General features: G+C 32.9%; 2 protein-coding genes across 3 annotated transcripts; both read left to right on the plus strand.

Annotated features, from left to right (window-relative positions):
• The first annotated feature begins 1,532 nt into the window (after positions 1-1,532).
• Positions 1,533-5,447, plus strand: LOC103507578 (UDP-glucuronosyltransferase 2B31-like). 2 transcript variants are annotated; one of them, XM_017443382.2, is made up of 5 exons: positions 1,533-1,894; positions 2,070-2,944; positions 3,959-4,187; positions 4,642-4,858; positions 5,144-5,447. In XM_017443382.2, the coding sequence occupies exons 2-5, from the start codon at positions 2,111-2,113 to the stop codon at positions 5,403-5,405; spliced, it is 1,542 nt and encodes a 513-aa protein (XP_017298871.1). In that variant the 5' UTR covers positions 1,533-1,894; positions 2,070-2,110; the 3' UTR covers positions 5,406-5,447. The 2 variants fall into 2 exon arrangements, with proteins under 2 accessions (XP_017298871.1, XP_008470291.1); XM_008472069.3 differs by lacking the exon at positions 1,533-1,894 and having other exon boundaries at positions 1,930-2,944.
• Positions 5,448-16,482: 11,035 nt separating this feature from the next.
• LOC103507580 (UDP-glucuronosyltransferase-like) lies at positions 16,483-20,720 on the plus strand. Its single transcript, XM_008472071.1, has 3 exons — positions 16,483-16,508; positions 16,636-16,775; positions 20,590-20,720. The coding sequence occupies exons 1-3, from the start codon at positions 16,483-16,485 to the stop codon at positions 20,718-20,720; spliced, it is 297 nt and encodes a 98-aa protein (XP_008470293.1).
• Positions 20,721-21,031: the final 311 nt, after the last annotated feature.

Consider the following 21,031-nt stretch of genomic DNA (forward strand, 5'->3'; position numbering starts at 1 on the left):
GAAAATGCGTTCACTAGATCGTGAGATACAGCTCTCGGAACATGAGAGTCTCAAGCACGCCGATATCATACCTAGCGACAACACTGTACTCCCGTGATGACGTCATCTACCAATATCGCACGACGCGCTGTGAGCTTATTACCATAGGGATTTGGGTTAGGGTTAGGGGCTCAAATAGATCGAATAGGTACCTACCTATCTACGCATTTTGTTATCACTATTTTTCAATAGGTATCAGCTTAGGTACTTATACCTATTTTCAAATTTAGATATTTTCATTCCATTTTTACTTTCCAAAATTTTACGGGACAACGTCCCATTTATTACAATAAAAAAAAAAACTGAATGCTAACAATACAAAAGAAAAAAAAAACATACAAAAATGAAAAATAAAAAATTAAATAAAAATAAAATAGAAATCAAATTACAAGTTTACCTATACGCTAATGAAATGAGTATTTTTATTGAGGATACAATTCCATACCTCGGCTGGGATTGAACCCACGCCTTCCTGTTAACCAGTCGAGCGCCTTGACCACTACACCCCCACAGGATACTCAGAAAAACAGCCAAATTAGCAGATACAAAACGCAACAACCAAAGAAAACGATGTGATCAGATTAGCAAGAGCCAGAAGAATTTCTTTTTTCATGGTTGGTTACGTCCCACGCAATGTTGCCAAGCGTCCCTACGCTTTAAAAATTTGAATCTCATTATTTTTCCCGCGCACACTTTGGGGACGAATTTCTCAGAGAAGAAATACTTTTTTTAAAAAAAATCTTTTCGGATTATTTATTATTTTTGACGATCTCTACGAAAAAAATACATTTGGACAGTTATATTTTTCATGAGAATCATCAATTGCAGTTTTGATAACAGATAAGTACAGAGTACGAACGTCCATCTAAAGTTCTAAAGATTCCAAGGTCAGGAATATACGAGATTTGACGTCGAATTGGGATCTTCCGCTACGTGTGTCAAAGTTCTAGACATGAATAATAAACATAATATGTACATTGTACAACATAAAACATAATTCCGGGAAAGTAGACCTCTTTCCCCCACAAGTATTGGCAGAAAAAACGATTATCCAGTTAGCTCTGAAGTCAAAAGACAGTGTCGATATGTTGACATAACCTGTTGGGCATACAGTATTATGTATTATTTATATTAACAACTTACTATGAATAACAAGCAAAGATTGATACCTAGATATATAAATTACTTATTGAACAGGTGAGATCACTGATGGTACCTAATAAGCCTATTGTACCCAGTAGTAGGCCCCAGTATATGCTTGGCCATAGTTAGAACTTATTCAGAGAATTTTTCGAAAAAATTGTGTCAGTGATAAAGTTGTTTTTTCTTTTATTCGTTTGCAGAGTGCCAATATTTCTACTGTTTGAAAAGTATTTAAAATAAGAGCAGAATTTATATCAGGAAAATAAATTTTCAATTGTATGAAAAGTTATATGTTTCAAATTGACGGATTTAATTATCTAGTAATGAAAAAGTTATAATTCATTATTGTGTCAGTGATAAAGTTGTTTTTCTTTTATTCGTTTGCAGAGTGCCAATAATTCTACTGTTTGAAAAGTATTAAAAATAAGAGCAGAATTTATATCGGGAAAATAAATTTTCAATTGTATGAAAAGTTATATGTTTCAAATTGACGGATTTAATTATCTAGTAATGAAAAAGTTATAATTCATTATTCTTGTGCTACAATTTCAACATAATAACTAGGTCTCTGATAATTATTTAAAGTAATTATTTCATTTGTGGCTTAACTGGTGAAATGTAACAAATGTCGTTCCCCACTAAATAAAGTACCTAGGTATGAAGTTATTTCTGAATTTCAAAACTAAAAACAATGACGATAAACAGTCATAATCTTAATATTTTTCATACCCAACAAGAATCAAGTCTCTGATAAAAGTAAAGGTAATGTCATTTGTAGCTTAACTGGTGAAATGTAACAAATGTCGTTCCCCACTAAATAAAGTACCTGGGTATGAAGTTATTTCTGAATTTCAAAACTAAAAACAATGACGATAAACAGTCATAATCTTAATATTTTTCATACCCAACAAGAATCATAAACGTAATCATGAAGACACACCAAGGGCGGAATCAGTATTTGATATCAGCCGCAATACTGCTAATGTGCATTAGAATACAGCAGTGTTCCAAAATATTGGCAATATTTCCAACGCCTGCAAAAAGTCACCAAATTATATTTGATACAATCCTTGTGGAACTTTATCAGCGGGGCCATGATCTAACAGTGATCACTCAATATCCAGAAACTTTGGTACATTATGAACGAATGAAGGTACTTGATATCAAGGGAACGCACACTTACAATTCCACCATTGAAGACATCTATGAACTCTCTGCAGATAGTATCAAAAGAATTCACATCAATTTCATAGATCAAGAGATTCAAGTCGAAAACATCTTCCTACATGAAAATATGAAATCTATTTGGAATATGGAGAACAAATATGACTTGATCATCACTGAAATGTTTTTAACGGATGCATTTCTGGTGATTCCTTACTTGTACAAAGTACCATATATTTCCATTGCATCATCTACACTTCACCCTCAACATTCTGAAAGACTTGGTCTTCCAGACAATCCTAGTTATATCCCATCCTATGTATCAGCCTATACTGATCACATGAGCTTTACAGAAAGGCTTTCCAATACGTTTGTTGGTCTCTATTACAAATGGTACTATGATTACAAATCTCATGGTGCTGCAAACCGAATTATTCATAAATATTTTCCCGAGATTCCAAGAATCCAGGATCTTCTCAATACTTGTAGTTTAACTCTAGTCAACACTCATCATACAATCAACATTGCAAGACCCCTACCAGCTAATGTTGTCGAAATCGGAGGTATTCATGTGAAACCTGCAAAAAAATTGAACGAGGTAATTATTGAAAGAGATACTCTTTATATTTTTTGATAAGAATATCTTGAGCTGAAGTTTTCATATAGGTTACATTCCTGTTTTTCCTTTCACCCCCCCCCCATTTTTAAGAGGTTTGATAGAGGGAACTGTAACTGCTAAGTTCTCATCGTCCCGAAAGCGAAGAGGGAAGGAAGACAGGATAAGACTTAGGAGAAAGCCAGCTGTTCCAAGAACAAAACTTATCTGTTTTAAGAAAATTCGTCCCGGGCGCGAATCGAACCCGTGACCTTGCCTTTACAAGGCAGACTAGCTACCCACCGTTAGATGATTGCGTTGGAAAACCTACGAGATGATAATTTCCATTTGATTTTCCTGCAAAACAAACGTGTAACGTACAGATGATAGGTTGGTAGGTACTATTTCTGCGTAAAACATAAGCATCTGCTTGTCACGAGGCATTATATGTGACACGTGGCATATATACCATAAAATGCATATCAGTAAATTAAAGATACGATCTCGTTGCATCTCTGAATGCAGGCAGCTACCTCATGCGAGCCTCCGAGATTCGAAAATTTCAAATACTCACACATGTCTCGTAAATTGTTTCGTATTTCTTTCAATTAGTTGACCTAGGCAGTTTAATACTACGAGTAATTTAGTAATCACTTGGATTGACAGATGATACAATGATGTAGAGATAATAAGAATACTGCCTACCAATATCCAGTCATTAGTAGTACCTATCCGATGAATGTGCGAATTGGAATAAAACTTGCGATAAAGACACAGGTGGACATTTTGATTACGCATAGGTATTTGTGTTGTTATCAGTTGTATGTTTACACAAATTAGAAATAATTCATGTAAATTGGTTAAGTACCTACATATAGGGAGAAATGTTATAAACAAAGCATAACAGAACGGTAATCAGTAAATGGTCGTTCAGTAATGAATTTTTCTCGAACTTATTTGCAATGAATTATTGCAAACTTATTGGTAATGATTTATTTTTTGTTTTACAAATTTCAGGAAATGGAAAGATTTCTCAACGAATCGCACAATGGTGTGATATATTTCAGCATGGGTTCGATGCTGAAAACTTCATCCTTTCCACCCGATAAGTTCAAAGCCTTTCTGAAAGCTTTCTCTAAAATCCCTCAAAGGGTTCTGTGGAAATTTGAGGACAACGACACCTCCATATTCAAGCCATACAAAAATATCAGAACCTCTAGCTGGATGCCTCAAAGAGATATATTCGGTAAGCGGTGAGATCGAAGAGCTCCTTCAGGAGAACCCTGGCACTTGAAAGAAAGCCATAAAAAATCCCTGCCGTCTTTCATGGATCACACATTATTGTTCTCGTTGATATCTTTTTCCAGAAAGAACATTTCGATTATTAGGTCAAATTTTAAATTTTAGAATCCGCCGAAGATCTCAAATGCATTTTGTCCAATTCCAAATTCCCTAGACCTACGCTTATTCTATGAATGCGATGCCCACAAAGCTTTCAGTCGAGGGAACAAGAGAATTACAATATGCCCTCATTTTCTCCATAAGAGATCCAGAGCATGCCGTGATATTTATGGCACGTTATACCCACACGTGTTCTCTTTCATGGATCACACATTATTGTTCTCATTACCTTTATAATGAATGTTGAGATATTTGCAGTGGAAATGTAGGGATTTACCATAATTTATTTCCCTTTTCAGCCCATCCTAACATGAAATTGTTTATCAGTCATGGAGGTTTGTTAGGAATCACTGAAGCTGTGTATGAAGGCATTCCAGTACTGGGAATCCCTGTCTTTGGTGATCAATGGGCGAATATAAAGAAGTTGGAGTCTTTGAAAGCGGGAAAACTACTTCCCTACCTTGAGATCACGGAGGAAACAGTTTCAGACGCTCTCAAAATTGTTCTTAGTCCAGAGTAAGTGAGACAATACTCATAAATAGTTTGAAATTTTATAATTGGTGATATGACTGATGAGGGTTTGTACTGATCAATAAATAGGTAGTCTTCTAAAGAACAAATTGGTATCAATCATAATATTGATAAAATAGGTACTTCACGTTTTCGTATTTCTTCTAACTGGTCAAAGATTTTATATTTGTCCAACGTTCTTAGTCTTTTTTCATGTTAGTTTTATACCTATTTAGCTTTTTCTTCAATGTCCGTAGGTATGTAATTCTCACCAACACTTTCTTCTCACAGGTACAAGGAAAACGCGGAAGATCTTGGAACGCGGTTCCGAGATCGCCCTCAGTCCCCGTTAGAAGTCGCTATCTACTGGATCGAATATGTGATCAAATACAATGGTGCTTACCACTTGCAGTCAGCAGCAGTGAAACTAACGTGGTATCAGTACTATTTGCTGGACATTGCTTTGGTCCTCATAGTTGGTTTAGTCTCGGTATGTTTTGTTCTGAAATACCTTTGTGGCTCTTTGGTGAGAAGAAAACACAAGACTGAATAACACAATGTCATATTAGGTCCAAATGAGATTCAAAATCCACCATATTTACATGTTCACAATGTTTGTTAAACCTAATAACTGTTCATTTAATGAAGTCTCTCTTTAAAATAGAAATTTAAATTTTCCTAATTTTATACAAATAAAATTTCAAGTTTGTTGTTACAGATAAAATTTATTGTTTCTTCTACCTATAAGTTTTGCTATTTAGGGCTATACGGGGAAAAAGCTCAGAAGGAATAGGCGGTTCTCAGGACTGTACCTTTAGCCACAGGTCGCTCAAATTTTGCAGAGAGCTTCGATAGTTTATGACAATCAAAAGTGTCCGCAGGCCGGACCTCGAGAAATGTACTGTTCGGCCGTTATTTTGGGTGAAATCTTTGAAAAAGTTCAAAACGAGCTCTCCCTTCTCAGGACTTTAAATTTCGACCAAAGTAGCTCAAACTTACGTAAGCTTAAAAGCTATCATTGTGTTTTAGACCCTTTTAAAGTAATTAAATAATAATCGTTTCAGTTTCGTGAAATTTTCCAGATTTCTCAGGGACATTGAAGTGTGAAGGTAAATCTGTATCGTTACGTTCGTTATGCAAATTAAATACAGGGTTGACACACCTTGTGATTTTCCTGCCAAGAAAACTCCATCAAAACTTTATTGTCTTCGATTTCTTGAATTTCCAGATTTCTCAGGGACATTCAAGTGTGAAGGCAAATCTGTATCGTTATGTTCTTTATGCAAATTAAATACAGGGTTGACACACCTTGTGATTTTCCTGCCAAGAAAACTCCATCAAAACTTTATTGTCTTCGATTTCTTGATTTGGTTCATGTCCAAGTAGGTGAGACGCACTCTTTTTTTCTAAATGAGAATTATCGACTGACTATCATTCAGTCTGTTTAGGAGATAAGATTTATGATATATTTATTTGAGTGACTTATGTGATAGGTAGGTATGTAATGATTAATGATTTACTGTAGCACAAGTATAGATGGAAGTAGGCACTTACAAGGTACCTTATTGTGCCTTCTATATGGGTTTAGCTAATACATTTCGTTCATAGTATACTATAGCACAAGTATAGATGGAAGTAGGCACTTACAAGGTACCTTATTGTGCCTTCTATATGGGTTTAGCTAATACATTTCGATCATACTATTCTCCTCTTGTTCTTATCCGTCTTATCTTTTACGTTTTTTGAAGGAATTTTATGATTTCCTCCCGAAAACTAAATAAAATTTTATAGGCATATATAGCTGTTAATTGTTGCAGTCTTCAATCTCAAATGTGAGCATTAACACAATAGCATCACCTATCTCTTTGATCAACATTATAATATATGGCAGACTGATAAGCCCTGTTTTCAGTGCATATTGCGAATAATTGTCTTCATTTGAAGATAAGCGGCTTGATAAATACCTAGACATTAATTAGATAGGTATAGCAAGTAAATACTCGTACTAGCAGGCATTAGGCATTAGGTAAAGCCGGTAGTATTGTAATAAAATATAATTTATACAATGCTGCAACGATAGGGGAAAGTTGGGGCACAGTGGAATACGAATTCACCAAATCACCACCTACTGGGATTTTCTCTAACTAGTTTGAAAAAGAATAGGTGCAAACTACATATAAATGAGTCTGTTAAACACCAATGGGAAGTTCAACCTGACACTAAAAATAGATTAAAATGAAAAGATAGTTCAAAGTTTTACTATAGGTTATCAAGCAAATGCCAATGTTCCCCGGCTGTCTCCAAGTTTTCCTCCGCATCAAATATAAAACGTTTTAATATAAAACAGATTTACTTGACAATTTTCCAGAGAAAGTGCTCATCGTTTTCCTCGTTTTACGATCCCCTTTTGTGTTTTGTTTGTGAGTGCTGTAAAATTGACGATTAAAATTTTGTTATCAGTCTTCCAATCATTACAGTTATTGTGAGATATCAATAAACATTAGATTACACGCAGGATTTCTGCGCCCCTTTCGTTCAATAATAATTGGAGCTTTCTTGTGACTTTTAGAATCTCTCGTATTATGAATGAGTAAATTTGCATTAGCTTGCAAAGTAGTCATTGGTTTGAATAGAAGGTATTTAATATAGCATACACCACTAGACTCAATAGAATTTTGGAGTGTTCAAACACCTTGCTATTTATACGAGTAGGTACCTAATTGTATGATATTAGAGTTAAAGGCACGGAGAAAATTCACTGGGTGATTAGTTTAATAGTTTTGAGGATCTGTAATAGAGGAGAGACTGAGAGAGCGTTATAAATGTAAACACACATAAAGTAGAAGCAAATAGCTTTACTGTCTCAAAGTTTATATGGCCACGGGCTATAAGTGTTTACTACTAAACAACTCGAAGTTGCGAAATAATAACGAACAACCCCAAAATCAAAGTAAAGAAATTCTAAGTCTAATTCATTAAGGAAATTTTACTCAAAAAATAACATTTAAGTAGAAAACCCCTTTTTGACTTGGTCATTAAAGATATGTAAAAAAAAAGGCTGTAAATTTTTTAAACCTTGAACTGAGGAGAAATTTTATTTTTTCTGACAAAGATATCAAAAAGCCTAATAAAAAATACAAAAGGAAAATGATGACGAAATAATAACGAACAAACCAAAATCAAAGTAAAGAATATCTAAGATTCTAAGTCTAATTCACTAAGGAAATTTTACTTAAAAAATAACATTTAAGTAGAAAACCCCTTTTTGACTTGGTCATTAAAGATATGTAAAAAAAAGGCTGTAATTTTTTTAAACCTTGAACTGAGGAGAAATTTTATTTTTTCTGACAAAGATATCAAAAAGCCTAATAAAAAATACAAAAGGAAAATGATGATCTCCAATAACCCAAAACACCATTGGCACTTCTTTGTTTAGCATCTGACATTCTGATTTCTAGAAAAATTGTTTGTGTGAAACAAGAACTCCCTAAAACTTTCCAGAATCCATTAGCAATACAACATCGAAATCTGAACACATTTTGATTTCTGAAATAAAAAAGACAGGAAAAAGAATTGAGTGAGAAAAAGGCTGGACACTTATTAATGGAATCATGGGTTGAGGAAAGAAAAACTTAGCTCTGTTCTAGACAAAATTGACTTCATTTTCTGCACTTTCATAAGACTATGACTTTCTAAAGGGTTTTTATTGGCTCAGTAACATTACATCATTTACCTCTAGTTTTAAGGCCAAAATATAAGATCTGTTTTAATGTTAAAGGCTTATTAAAAGCATAGGATAAGTAAAGGTAATTTCGCTAAAAGTTCGATTAGGTCAAGGAAGTACAAGTTTTTTCTTTAAAAACAGAAAAATGCTGTCGGAGAAATAGGGAGAGCATCAAAGAAAACATGCAACACAACAACGAAAATAAAAACATTAAGGAGAATAGAAAAAGATCTTGCAAACAAAATGAAAAGTGAACTTTCTGACACTTTGACAAAAATGTTGAAAATTCTATTACAGTCCGGTTGTTATTCGATGTTCGACGATTGAGACGATGTACGAAAATATACTGAAAGTTTTTCATAATTGAGTCTTTGACCTAAAATAAAGTTTGATGAATTTCATATAATTTTGTAGAAGTTTTGCAGCTTGAAGTTTGCACACGATTTGCTAGAAATGTGGGGAAAAAGTTAAAATAAATGAAAGTAGGTTAGAGGTAGATACCTACCTATGTATTGTAATATCTTGTCAGAGAAACTTTATATTTTGATACTTAAGGTTAAGCTTTTGTTCTACGAATTTTAGAAGAGTTCGAAATTACTTTGCATCTCATGCACACGGTTTTTTTTTTCTTTCTTTTTTCCCATTTTCTAGTTTTCTTTCATGGTTTGGTAAATAATTTCACAGAGAAAAAATACAATCAAACAAAACAAGAAGACAAATGTTTTCGTGGTAACCGTGATGCAATAAAAAAGAATGATAAAAAAAGCAAACAAAATTTTGGAAAGGGGTATACCGTATACGCGTATTACACATTTAAAAAAATACAAATAATATTTTTTACCAAAAAATTGAAAATCATAAAAATAAATGAACCTATAATAAAAATTCGTAAATAACATTGATGTGACATCTCATGGAATCCATGTATGGTGTTGTTCCTCTCCTCTTTTTATAATTTGAAGAAAAATAACTATCACTCTTGTCCCGCACAATACATGCTCGAAATTTCCAGGGGTTTGAGTCTATGTAGATTTTGTTAGTCAAAAATATCCCAAACAATTCTATTTACTATGGAGAAAGAAATATGAAAAAGTTAATACCTAGATACCTATGATTCAAATCATGTATGATATTTGAACAAATAGAAAAGAAATTAATAAATAGAAACAAAACAATCGAAAACCTAACCAAAATTAACCTTACTGTGAAACAGAAATCAACTTCTAAATTCTCTTTTCAGCAGAGAGCAAAAACTCTTTTCAGTAACGAGGTATTTGTCTTCAACATCCTCCTTCTATTAGTTTTTAGCCCAGTCATAACATACCTAATGCTTGTTTATACAAAGGATAATATAACCCTGTCATTTTCCCTTCAAAACATAGAAAATAAAATTTCTGTTGAAAAATGAATTAATAAAAAAGAATTTGGCATTTTAGCACACCTGACTAAGTCTATTTACTTTATGAATGATTTAAGGTTGGTAATTGGTAATGGATAAAGTCATAAATTACATTTTTCTAGACATAAAGGGCTCATTATCTCATGTAATTTTGGTTTTATATTTTTTACAGAAAAAAAACATGTCCATAAGGTCAATCCTTGAAGGAACCTATCAGGCCATTCAAAGTTCATACAAGTCATGGTAATAATAAGTACTCGTATGTGGCAAAACATGGAGGTGCCTATAGTCAAATTTCTTGAAAAGTCTTAAAACATGGTCTGATGATATTGACCAATCAATCCCTGAATATGTCCAAGCTGTAAAACCATTAACCTTAGACTGTTGATGAATAATAGAAAGTAAATTGGGATAATGTAAATGGCTGATGGATAATGTATTGGGCAGATTCGATTCATTGAGCATTAGGCGTCTCCACTATTTATTTTGCTGTAGTCTAAACAAAACCATGGAATGTAACCAACCCGGTGAGTTATAACAAGTTGTATTATATCTTGTACTCTTCATAAAGGTATTCTAAAGCAAGGAGAGTAAGTCCTAATGAAAACTAAGAAAGCATTGTGCAATCTGAACAGGAAGAGCTTTTAATTCGACGAAAATCATGATAAATTAACATATTGCCCCTTGTTTTCCAACTAGAACAATGTTTTGTGCTTCCTTTTGTTACAAAAATGCTCTCATATCTGTTGGAACATCCGCATGTAGAAATATTTGCATACATCTCTCATAACTAAAGATGCCCCGGGATCCAAATAATGAGTGGTACATAAAAAATAATTACGGAAGCTGACGGTCATTTTGAAAATGATTCAAACAGACCATAATGATTATTGTTTTTCATTAGTTTTTTTTTTCTGGGGGATAGATGGTGGTCATTAAAAGGGAAAAGGTTATTAATCTTATTTTTTTAATTTTTAGGCTTCCAGCACTTGTTTGAGCTTTTCCTCCCCCACCTCCACCTCCTTTTTTTTAGCTTTTTACCAAGTTGATGTGTCATGAATAAATAGATATTATGGATTTTATTCAACCAATGAGTTACGAAGAAAAGCAGAGTCCTAGATTGAAAACAGTTCCTCTTTGAACCTACTTATGTAGTTTCTTCCAGACCTAGTACATAGTCATGTTGATAAATCTACACTTTTTTTCTTTCAAAAATAGGAATTGCAAATTCAATTTAAATTGCATTATCACAAATGTCTGCAGAACGCATAGCGAAATGATGAATGCGAAAGTTCGATGTGATAAATCTACACTTTTTTTCTTTCAAAATAGGAATTGCAAATTCAATTTAAATTGCATTATCACAAATGTCTGCAGAACGCATAGCGAAATGATGAATGCGAAAGTTCGATGTTCAAACATATTTACGTTAACATCACAATCGTTTCTATTAAATTCAATTATTGAACTTACTTTGGATAAAAAGTATCTCTTCCCAAGTAATCTCATAACCCTTACCATCAAAAAAAGAAGCAAGGAAAATACAAGCGGCATGCGACACACGCTCTGTCAAAGTTTAGTAAAGAATTGAAGGGTATTTATAATTTTTTAAATGCGTACAAAAAGGGTTGGAGAGCAAGCTTTTGGGTGAAAATGTTTTCTTAAAATTGACATACGTGTAAAGGAGAAGGTTTAGTGCTTTTCAAACACTTCACTGGGCTTTTAACATTTCTCTGGACATGAGGGGCTGAAGCAGATAAATGGTCGAAGCAAATATGGAGAATAAAGCATGGACACTTTAATTCCGATTCTAGTGTTTACTTGGGTCCAGTTTTCAGAAAGATTTGAATTGATGATAAATCATAATTATGAAACCTTGACCCTTTATGTGTGTAAAACGTTCTATAAGTGATATAGCTATGAAACTAGGTACATTCCTAAATACCAACGTAGTTGTTTTATATGACTTATTCAAGACCTACTTTATCGGTCTGATTACCCTATACACAAAGATAAATATTATTTAAAGCTCACCCCAAGATAAAAAAAAAGTCAAGTGATCTCTGGTTATTTTCTTGTCTTGGTAACTTTCTTCGATTAATCTTTATTACTTGTCTCTGTTCTCGAGATATATGCATCAAGTGTAAACTTGATGAAATTCAAGCCAGCCGAATTGAATGAAAAACAATTTGACCAGATACTATTCCTACAAGTAAAATCGAATTATGTTAACTTTCTATGTAGTTGTTTATAGATAAAGGTGAAAATAGTCTAATAGTAGTATTTTTTCCACATTGCCTTACCTAAGATAAAAATAAAAATTACACAAGTTCTAAGTACCTACCTATCATCCTGAACATGAACATCAAAGTTTTGCAAATATTACACATCCACTACTAATATTTCAAGTGCCAAAAAATATGCAATCAAATGGTTTTGCTAAAACATTCCACGTATCCATATTATTTTGGAATCAGCTTCTCTTCAAATGTTCATACACAAAGATTTGAATTTGACCTACATTAATATTATTTTTACTTTCTATTTCTCCTTGCAGCTAAGAATTCAAAGAACCTTAGCTCTGATGTCTCGAAAACAGACTTCTGTGTGCTGTCTCTCAAATACAGAACATCAGATTTTCTCTGAATTATTCTCTTAACTTATTAAATCCAACCTGTACACAACAAAAGGAAAACTATTTTCCAGCTCTTGTCTTTCATCTCTAAAGTCTCGAACACGAAATGCATTTTCCCTTTACCTCTACTTCTTCATATTTCCTTCCTATTTCTTTTATTAGGAAAACAATATTGAGTGAGTTTTCTTTCCTTTGTTATGCTTCGATATAATAAGACTCGTTCCCCTCGTTGCTCTTTTTGTTCTTGGCTCTTGTATTTCATTATTTTTACTATGATTTTCCCCCGAAAAAAAGTATTTTTCTAGTATGGATGGCAAATACATATATTTAAAATTTACGACAATTTTAATCTTTTATTAGGAAAACAATATTGAGTGAATTTTCTTTCCTTTGTTATGCTTCGATATAATAAGACTCGTTCCCCTCGTTGCTCTTTTTGTTCTTGGCTCTTGTATTTTATTATTTTTACTATGATTTTCCCCCGAAAAAAAGTATTTTTCTAGTATGGATGGCAAATACATATATTTAAAATTTACGACAATTTTATACGCTCGTAAACATTTTCACCGCGACTCTAATAATTTTTGTTCCTCCTGCTCTCTATATGCAAACCGAATTGATGTAATTTTCGAATTTCGGAAGGGTTAAAACATAAAATAATATTTTTATATGGAGGTATTCGTTCTACCATGTGAGGAAAATTTCCCTCTGTATTTTTTCCCTCTATCACTTCTAACAAGCTAACTGTTAGCTCTCACGTAGGAGGCAATTGCAAATGTTTTAGGTACCTACTTGAAATCCAAGCTATTTATATTTGTGCTCTGAAATAGATCAAAGATGGTTTGTTATCCGTTTATTTCCCGTATTTTTTCCCTCTATCACTTCTAACAAGCTAACTGTTAGCTCTCACGTAGGAGGCAATTGGAAATGTTTTAGGTACCTACTTGAAATCCAAGCTATTTATATTTGTGCTCTGAAATAGATCAAAGATGGTTTGTTATCCGTTTATTTCCTTCTTCCATTCATAATATCAATACCAACTAGATTCAAAATAAAATGAGGTTAAAAAAAGTTATCTACCTACATACTACCTATACTTTTTTCTAAACATCAAACGATTTATTCAACAAAAGAAAACATGCCAATTATTTTCGTCAAAATGTTACCTCTAATAAAAGGACATCTCAGGGTTATTAAACAACCTATACCGCCTACTGTGGTAAGAAAGTTGGAAAAAATATAATGATGCAATTGATGACCATAAATCACGTGTTACTAAGAAGATTACCAAGACCAAAAATATAATATGTAGTTCATGTGTAAGTATAGAAATATAAGTATAGTATAGACGTATTTGTAAAAGTATAGGTTGGTAAATAATAGTAGATTCAACTACCTACTTACTGAGGTTAAAGTTATAATGAAACCTGGAAATTCTCAATATCTATCTCAGGAACATCGAAAACGATGACATTGGTAAACTAGCCATCTCCACCAAAAATAGTGCAAAAGTATGTTGTCATGAGCGGGGATCAAAGGGCAGTTTTTTGCCCACTGATCAATTCAACGATAAGACGATATTTTCCTGGAAATGACCCATAATTTGCACCATCATTGCGACCTTTCCCCCATTTCCTCCTTCCTTATTAGGCCTTCTCCAGTTTTTTTTTTTTTTTTTTTTTTTTTTTTTTTTTTTTTTTTTTTTTTTTTTAATACAAAAGGAAAATGATGTAGCTATTCAAAATTTCAAGTTTATTTTACAGGAGTTGTAAGGCGCAAGGTGTAAAAAATGAAGAAATTTGATGGATCATAGGCCCCAGGAAATAAAATATAAAAAAATGCATATAAAATTTATTTGCTAATTAAAGGGGTTGCAATAATAAAAAAAAAAAGTATAATAGTAGAATAATAAAAAATTAGTTAATAAAAAAGGGTTGGAAAAAAATCAAATGTAGATCCAAATGCCAAAATACTATCTTTATAATTTTCATTTTCTCCATCTCTTCAGGAACCTAAAATGCAACCCATATGCATATAAAATTTATTTGCTAATTAAAGGGGTTGCAATAATAAAAAAAGTATAATAGTAGAATAATAAAAAAATAGTTAATAAAAAGGGTTGAAAAATCAAATGTAGATCCAAATGCCAAAATACTATCTTTATAATTTTCATTTTCTCCATCTCTTCAGGAACCTAAAATGCAACCCATGGTTTATTAAGTATCCGAGAAGTAAACACATTAGGAAGCTCACAGATAAGAGAGATTTTCATTGACACCCTGAGAACCAAATGAACCAATGATCTAATTAATATGCACCCAATATATTTAATTAAACATAACAGCCTACTCAAATGAATGGGACAAAAGTAACAATGAAATTTAACACTGGAAAAATGATGTTATAATACACCCGAATGTAAACAACGAAAAGGGTTCTAGATCAGTCGTTCTCAAAGTGTGTTAATAATCGAGTCGAAATTTATTCAAAATAATGAAATACAATGTCCAAGATTCTAATGGATGGGGCTAATAACTAATAACATAGCTACAGAACATAAGTGGAAGGTGGCACATGAAATCTTTGAGAACCACTGTTCTAGATCCTATGATGTTGGTGACAAAATCGGCATTCAAGTTATTGTTTTTCTAGCACTTCAGTCACTGGATACATGATACTAGAACATCGGCTAATTTTTCGTTCTCAAAGTGTGTTAATAATCGAGTCGAAATTTATTCAAAATAGTGAAATACAATAGAGGACCTTGTCCGCTTATTGTCCAAGATTCTAATGGATGGGGCTAATAACTTAGCTACAGAACATAAGTGGAAGGTGGCACATGAAATCTTTGAGAACCACTGCTCTAGATCCTGTGATGTTGGTGACAAAATCGGCATTCAAGTTATTGTTTTTCTAGCACTTCAGTCACTGGATACATGATACTAGAACATCGGCTAATTTGCATATGAATGATGAAAAACCTACTAAACACGAATAAAATGAACTCGTCAATCCTCTAAACAAAAATCAGCGCTGGTGGTAATGAGCAAACATACAAGTTCACATGAGTTAGAAGATTAGGAGAATTAGCCGATGATACATTGCTATTCAATATTCATAATCCTCTACGATGATTGATTGGCATAGGAAATTCTATTAAAGAACCTACGTTTACATTGCTACTACTGAGAAATCTTTTTACATTTGTAATGCGTGTAAAATCGGACGCAATGTAGGGTTAAACTGGCTGGGATAGAAGATTCAAAGAACTATCCAAGCTTTTTAAAAACAAGGGATGTACTCGTACATGGCACTATTTATTGGGCTGCTTCAGAACATTTCTGTCCGAATTGTGCCTCTTGATGTAGGTATACCCATACCATCATTCAGATGAAATCAGTTGGCATAAGTTTCTTACTAATTTATTTCTATTTTACAAAAGTGATATTAAAATATTAGATCATACAAACTGGATGGAATTTGAAAGAAAATATTGTGGCCAATTTAAAATCAATAAAATAGCTATCGAAATCATCGAATGTAGAAACAACATCAGCAAATTAAAAGTTCTCACAGATATCAAAATTTTTGATAAAAATTGATGAGATTTTAAACAGAAGTATTCGATTACACACAATATTCCCCTATTTTAAAACTAATTTAATGATTAGGTCAAAATAAACGAGATTTAGACCATACAAGTAGAAACCCATTCATCGGGATGGTAAAAAAGAAAATAAAACAAAAATATTTAACAAAGAAGGCGTTTGTTGAAATGCTTAGCGGGAAAAAATCAAATGTTCAAAGTTTTGTGTTGTTGAAACTAATACCGATTAAAAGAAAACCACAAAATTAAAACAAAATAGTATCGGATGTCAGGTCACGTGAAGTTTCTGACGTAATCGCCTGCCTGCACGCGCCTCGCAGGCGTATTTCTTGTTGCGCTTGTCAAGTCTTGTCACTCAAAGTAATGATATTTAAGTAATATGAATCCTTAAACCTTAAACCTGGGGATCTTCCTAAAGATACGAGCTGGCCTTTCTGAAAGCTTTCTCTAAAATCCCTCAAAGGGTTCTGTGGAAATTTGAGGACAACGACACCTCCATATTCAAGCCATACAAAAATATCAGAACCTCTAGCTGGATGCCTCAAAGAGATATATTCGGTAAGCGGTGAGATCGAAGAGCTCCTTCAGGAGAACCCTGGCACTTGAAAGAAAGCCATAAAAAATCCCTGCCTCCTCTAAACGAAAATCAGCGCTGGTGGTAATGAGCAAACATACAAGTTCACATGAGTTAGAAGATTAGGAGAATTAGCTGATGATATATTGCTATTCAATATTCATAATCCTCGACGATGATTGATTAGCATAGGAAATTCTATTAAAGAACCTACGTTTACATTGCTACTACTGAGAAATCTTTTTACATTTGTAATGCGTGTAAAATCGGACGCAATGTAGGGTTAAACTGGCTGGGATAGAAGATTCAAAGAACTATCCAAGCTTTTTAAAAACAATGGATGTATTTATTGGGCTGCTTCAGAACATTTCTGTCCGAATTGTGCCTCTTGATGTAGGTATACCCATACCATCTTTCAGATGAAATCAGTTGGCATAAGTTTCTTACTAATTTATTTCTATTTTACAAAAGTGATATTAAAATATTAGATCATACAAACTGGATGGAATTTGAAAGAAAATATTGTGGCCAATTTAAAATCAATAAAATAGCTATCGAAATCATCGAATGTAGAAACAACATCAGCAAATTAAAAGTTCTCACAGATATCAAAATTTTTGATAAAAATTGATGAGATTTTAAACAGAAGTATTCGATTACACACAATATTCCCCTATTTTAAAACTAATTTAATGATTAGGTCAAAATAAACGAGATTTAGACCATACAAGTAGAAACCCATTCATCGGGATGGTAAAAAAGAAAATAAAACAAAAATATTTAACAAAGAAGGCGTTTGTTGAAATGCTTAGCGGGAAAAAATCAAATGTTCAAAGTTTTGTGTTGTTGAAACTAATACCGATTAAAAGAAAACCACAAAATTAAAACAAAATAGTATCGGATGTCAGGTCACGTGAAGTTTCTGACGTAATCGCCTGCCTGCACGCGCCTCGCAGGCGTATTTCTTGTTGCGCTTGTCAAGTCTTGTCACTCAAAGTAATGATATTTAAGTAATATGAATCCTTAAACCTTAAACCTGGGGATCTTCCTAAAGATACGAGCTGAAATGCTAATAGATGTCACACCACGGTTTGTCAAACATACCCACTGAGTGTGAGTCAGTGTTTTCTTTTGAACAACCTTTTTTTAATCTTTTATAAGTTCAACAATAATTACCACATTGAATTATTACATGGGATTAGGGTATCATTTTATCTACCTACTTGGGTGTGGAGATAAAGATTGGCAAAAACTAGGGTATAGGTGTACATATCTACATGGTTTTAAAGATGGGGTTTTTAAAAAAGGAAGGAGAAAAATCGACTTTTTTCAATTTATTCTAAACTGACACACTATGAATGAATAAATTCCAAAATTAAAATATCAATATATTTGAGTAATACAGAAAAAACAAGACCTTTGCTCTCTGAGTCAAGAACAAATAAACGTCATACACTTCTACTAAGTAAAGCAAGCTCAGGAAGCTCACAGATGAGAGAGATTTTTATTGACACCCTGAGAACCAAATGAACCAATGATCTAATTAATATGCACCCAATATATTTAATTAAACATAACAGCCTACTCAAATGAAAACATGTCCATAATTTTTTATCACGTTTCTCCCTTTCTGGGAAATTGATTAGTTTATCATGATCCGAGGTTTGCGGTTAAATTATTTTCTTGGTGAATAATTATATCTTAAAGTTATTTATTAAATAAGTAAATTATTAAATATAACCTACATTCTACTTTCAGTTAAAAGTAATTCATAATAAACAAATTACATTCTAGAGAAGAATTTTTTTAATAACTTGATGAAAGCAGAAGATTGAGAGCAATCGGAGAAACTATTGGAAGCAGGTAACAAAATTTACTAAATTTTCTTAGTTAGAGAAAATTAATATTATAACTTTGAATTTAAATACATTCCAGGAAAGTTTTCAATTATGAGATACATAATATATATAAATGTTGTGTGAGATATGAGAAAAATACCGAGTCCTCACATAAACCATAGCCTCGATTTCCCACGGGTTCCATTCATTTGCTTGACTATTTACGTTGGTTTTAAGTTAAATATCAGAGAAATTCTAAACGTGTGGTATGCAAGTATTTATTATGTCCAATTTATGTTTCTGTAAGTGTGAACTTGTAAAGAAAAGGGTTATGAAACTCGCCTTAACAGGCTCTGTTTTAGATAAAAGGAAATAATATAGTGATCATGAAATGAATAAGTTTCTATCAACCATTATTTTATATGGTTAATCTTAATACAGACAACAGTATGATTATAAGGTCATAAGTGTGTTTGTCTAGACTAGAGATCAATTATCTTCTCACTTACTGCTTTGGAAACAAGATGTTTCCAAATCCAGACACTTCTTATAGTGATCATGAAATGAATATGAATAAGTTTCTATCAACCATTATTTTATATGGTTAATCTTAATACAGACAACAGTATGATTATATGGTCATAAGTGTGTTTGTCTAGACTAGAGATCAATTATCTTCTCACTTACTGCTTTGGAAACAAGATGTTTCCAAATCCAGACACTTCTGGCTTTAGAAACATCTTGTTTCCAAAGCCAGAAGTGTCAGTTTTACAGTAAAACACATACCTCCATGACACCATGCCTGATCAGAACTTAAATCTCCTGATCCTGATTCCTGGGGTTTCATTTTGATAAGAGGGTGTAATATCTTTTACTCGTGTAAATTAGTAAAGAATTACCACAACACAAATAAAGAGAGAGAATTGAAATCGAAAGTAGGAGAGGAAAAGAAATATTTGTGGGAAGTCCTGGTTTGTATTGATAGAGTGTCAAATGACAGTAACGAACCCAGGACTCTCTAGTTATTAGTACAGCTGAGTAGCCGCGTGCCTTAACACGTGACCCAAACTAATGCACTCTTCCATCTCAATAGACAAGAGACCTTCGCTCTCCTCTCAATAGAGTGAGGAACAAGTAGTGTCCGAATCAAAATCCCCTTTACCCTTTCCCATTCTGACAACTTTGACCGATGTCCAGTTTTTCTAATTGACATTTCCAATGTATGACATTTTATTATTGACTAAATAGGTGGAAAATTAATATCGGAATATCCGGGTTGTCGAGTTGGTGTGTTTGTTCGAATAGTATTTCCTTTTGTTTTCAATCCGTGCACAATATTAATAATTTTCTGCAAAATGGAACAAATCAACCCTTTCAAGTTGTTTCCAATTTACCTACATCAAACATCGATTCTTTGTATGCAGAACCCCCCTTCATTAAAGCTATTTTAAATATCCTGTGGAGTTCAATATGTTTGGTTTTGTTTGAAATGTTTTACACTTTCAATCACGTTTTTGAATTCGATAGAATTGTTTATGATTCAATAGAAAAATGTCATCACCCACACTGATACAAAACTGAAGTGTGTTTCATCCAGGGATACCTACACTATCAGTAAAAACTAAGTAAGTTGTTGTTGTTTACTAATGCAAAGGAATTGATTATTATGTCATTTTACAAATTAAGTGACTATCAGTAAAACAGTAAAAAAACAAAGACTGTCTCAACTTCATCTTGGGGTTTTTAGGTTAGTAGGATACCTACACAGATTACAGTGCATCTAACAGTAATATAAACTTATCTTTTTTTATAGTAAAATTAAATCTATCCTGAAATGTACTCATGTCTTTCATGGATCACACATTATTGTTCTCATTACCTTTATAATGAATGTTGAGATACCTATTTGCAGTGGAAATGTAGAATGTAGGGATTTACCATAATTTATTTCCCTTTTCAGCCCATCCTAACATGAAATTGTTTATCAGTCATGGAGGTTTGTTAGGAATCAGTACTCATTTAGTTGCACCAGCATCTACACAATTTGTGTGGTCCTTCAAAGAAATTCATATTTACATTTTATTAAATTAGTTGGGAAACTCGGAAAATCTTCCGTATTTATATCAACGAGATACCTACGTACTGAAATTCTGCTGAGAATTTCATTTTTCCGGAAAACTCATAACTCAACATCATAATTTTATTCATAAGCTCGCTCTTGTTTACATCAGACTTAAGTTTGATCTTACTCTTACTGTAGATTTCATCAAAACATTCATTCTTTTGCTCGGACTTAAGCCATGTCCAGCTTTTATTTACATTTGGCAAGATGTAAAGGATTAGTAGTATTGTTTCAAAAAATATATATAAAAAAAAAATATTCCGTAGAGAAATTTCCCTAA

The sequence above is a fragment of the Diaphorina citri genome, unplaced genomic scaffold (assembly GCF_000475195.1).
Source record: "Diaphorina citri unplaced genomic scaffold, Diaci psyllid genome assembly version 1.1 scaffold326, whole genome shotgun sequence".
Classification (NCBI taxonomy): Eukaryota; Metazoa; Arthropoda; class Insecta; order Hemiptera; family Psyllidae; genus Diaphorina; species Diaphorina citri.

Coding starts and splice junctions, on each gene's coding strand:
- LOC103507578 (XM_017443382.2), top strand. CDS start 2,111: ATGAAGACACACCAAGGGCGGAATCAGTATTTGATATCAGCCGCAATA. Junction 4,188..4,641: donor GCCTCAAAGAGATATATTCG/GTAAGCGGTGAG, acceptor TTCCCTTTTCAG/CCCATCCTAACATGAAATTG. Junction 4,859..5,143: donor AAAATTGTTCTTAGTCCAGA/GTAAGTGAGACA, acceptor TTCTTCTCACAG/GTACAAGGAAAACGCGGAAG.
- LOC103507580 (XM_008472071.1), top strand. CDS start 16,483: ATGTCAGGTCACGTGAAGTTTCTGAC. Junction 16,509..16,635: donor GGTCACGTGAAGTTTCTGAC/GTAATCGCCTGC, acceptor ATCTTCCTAAAG/ATACGAGCTGGCCTTTCTGA. Junction 16,776..20,589: donor GCCTCAAAGAGATATATTCG/GTAAGCGGTGAG, acceptor TTCCCTTTTCAG/CCCATCCTAACATGAAATTG.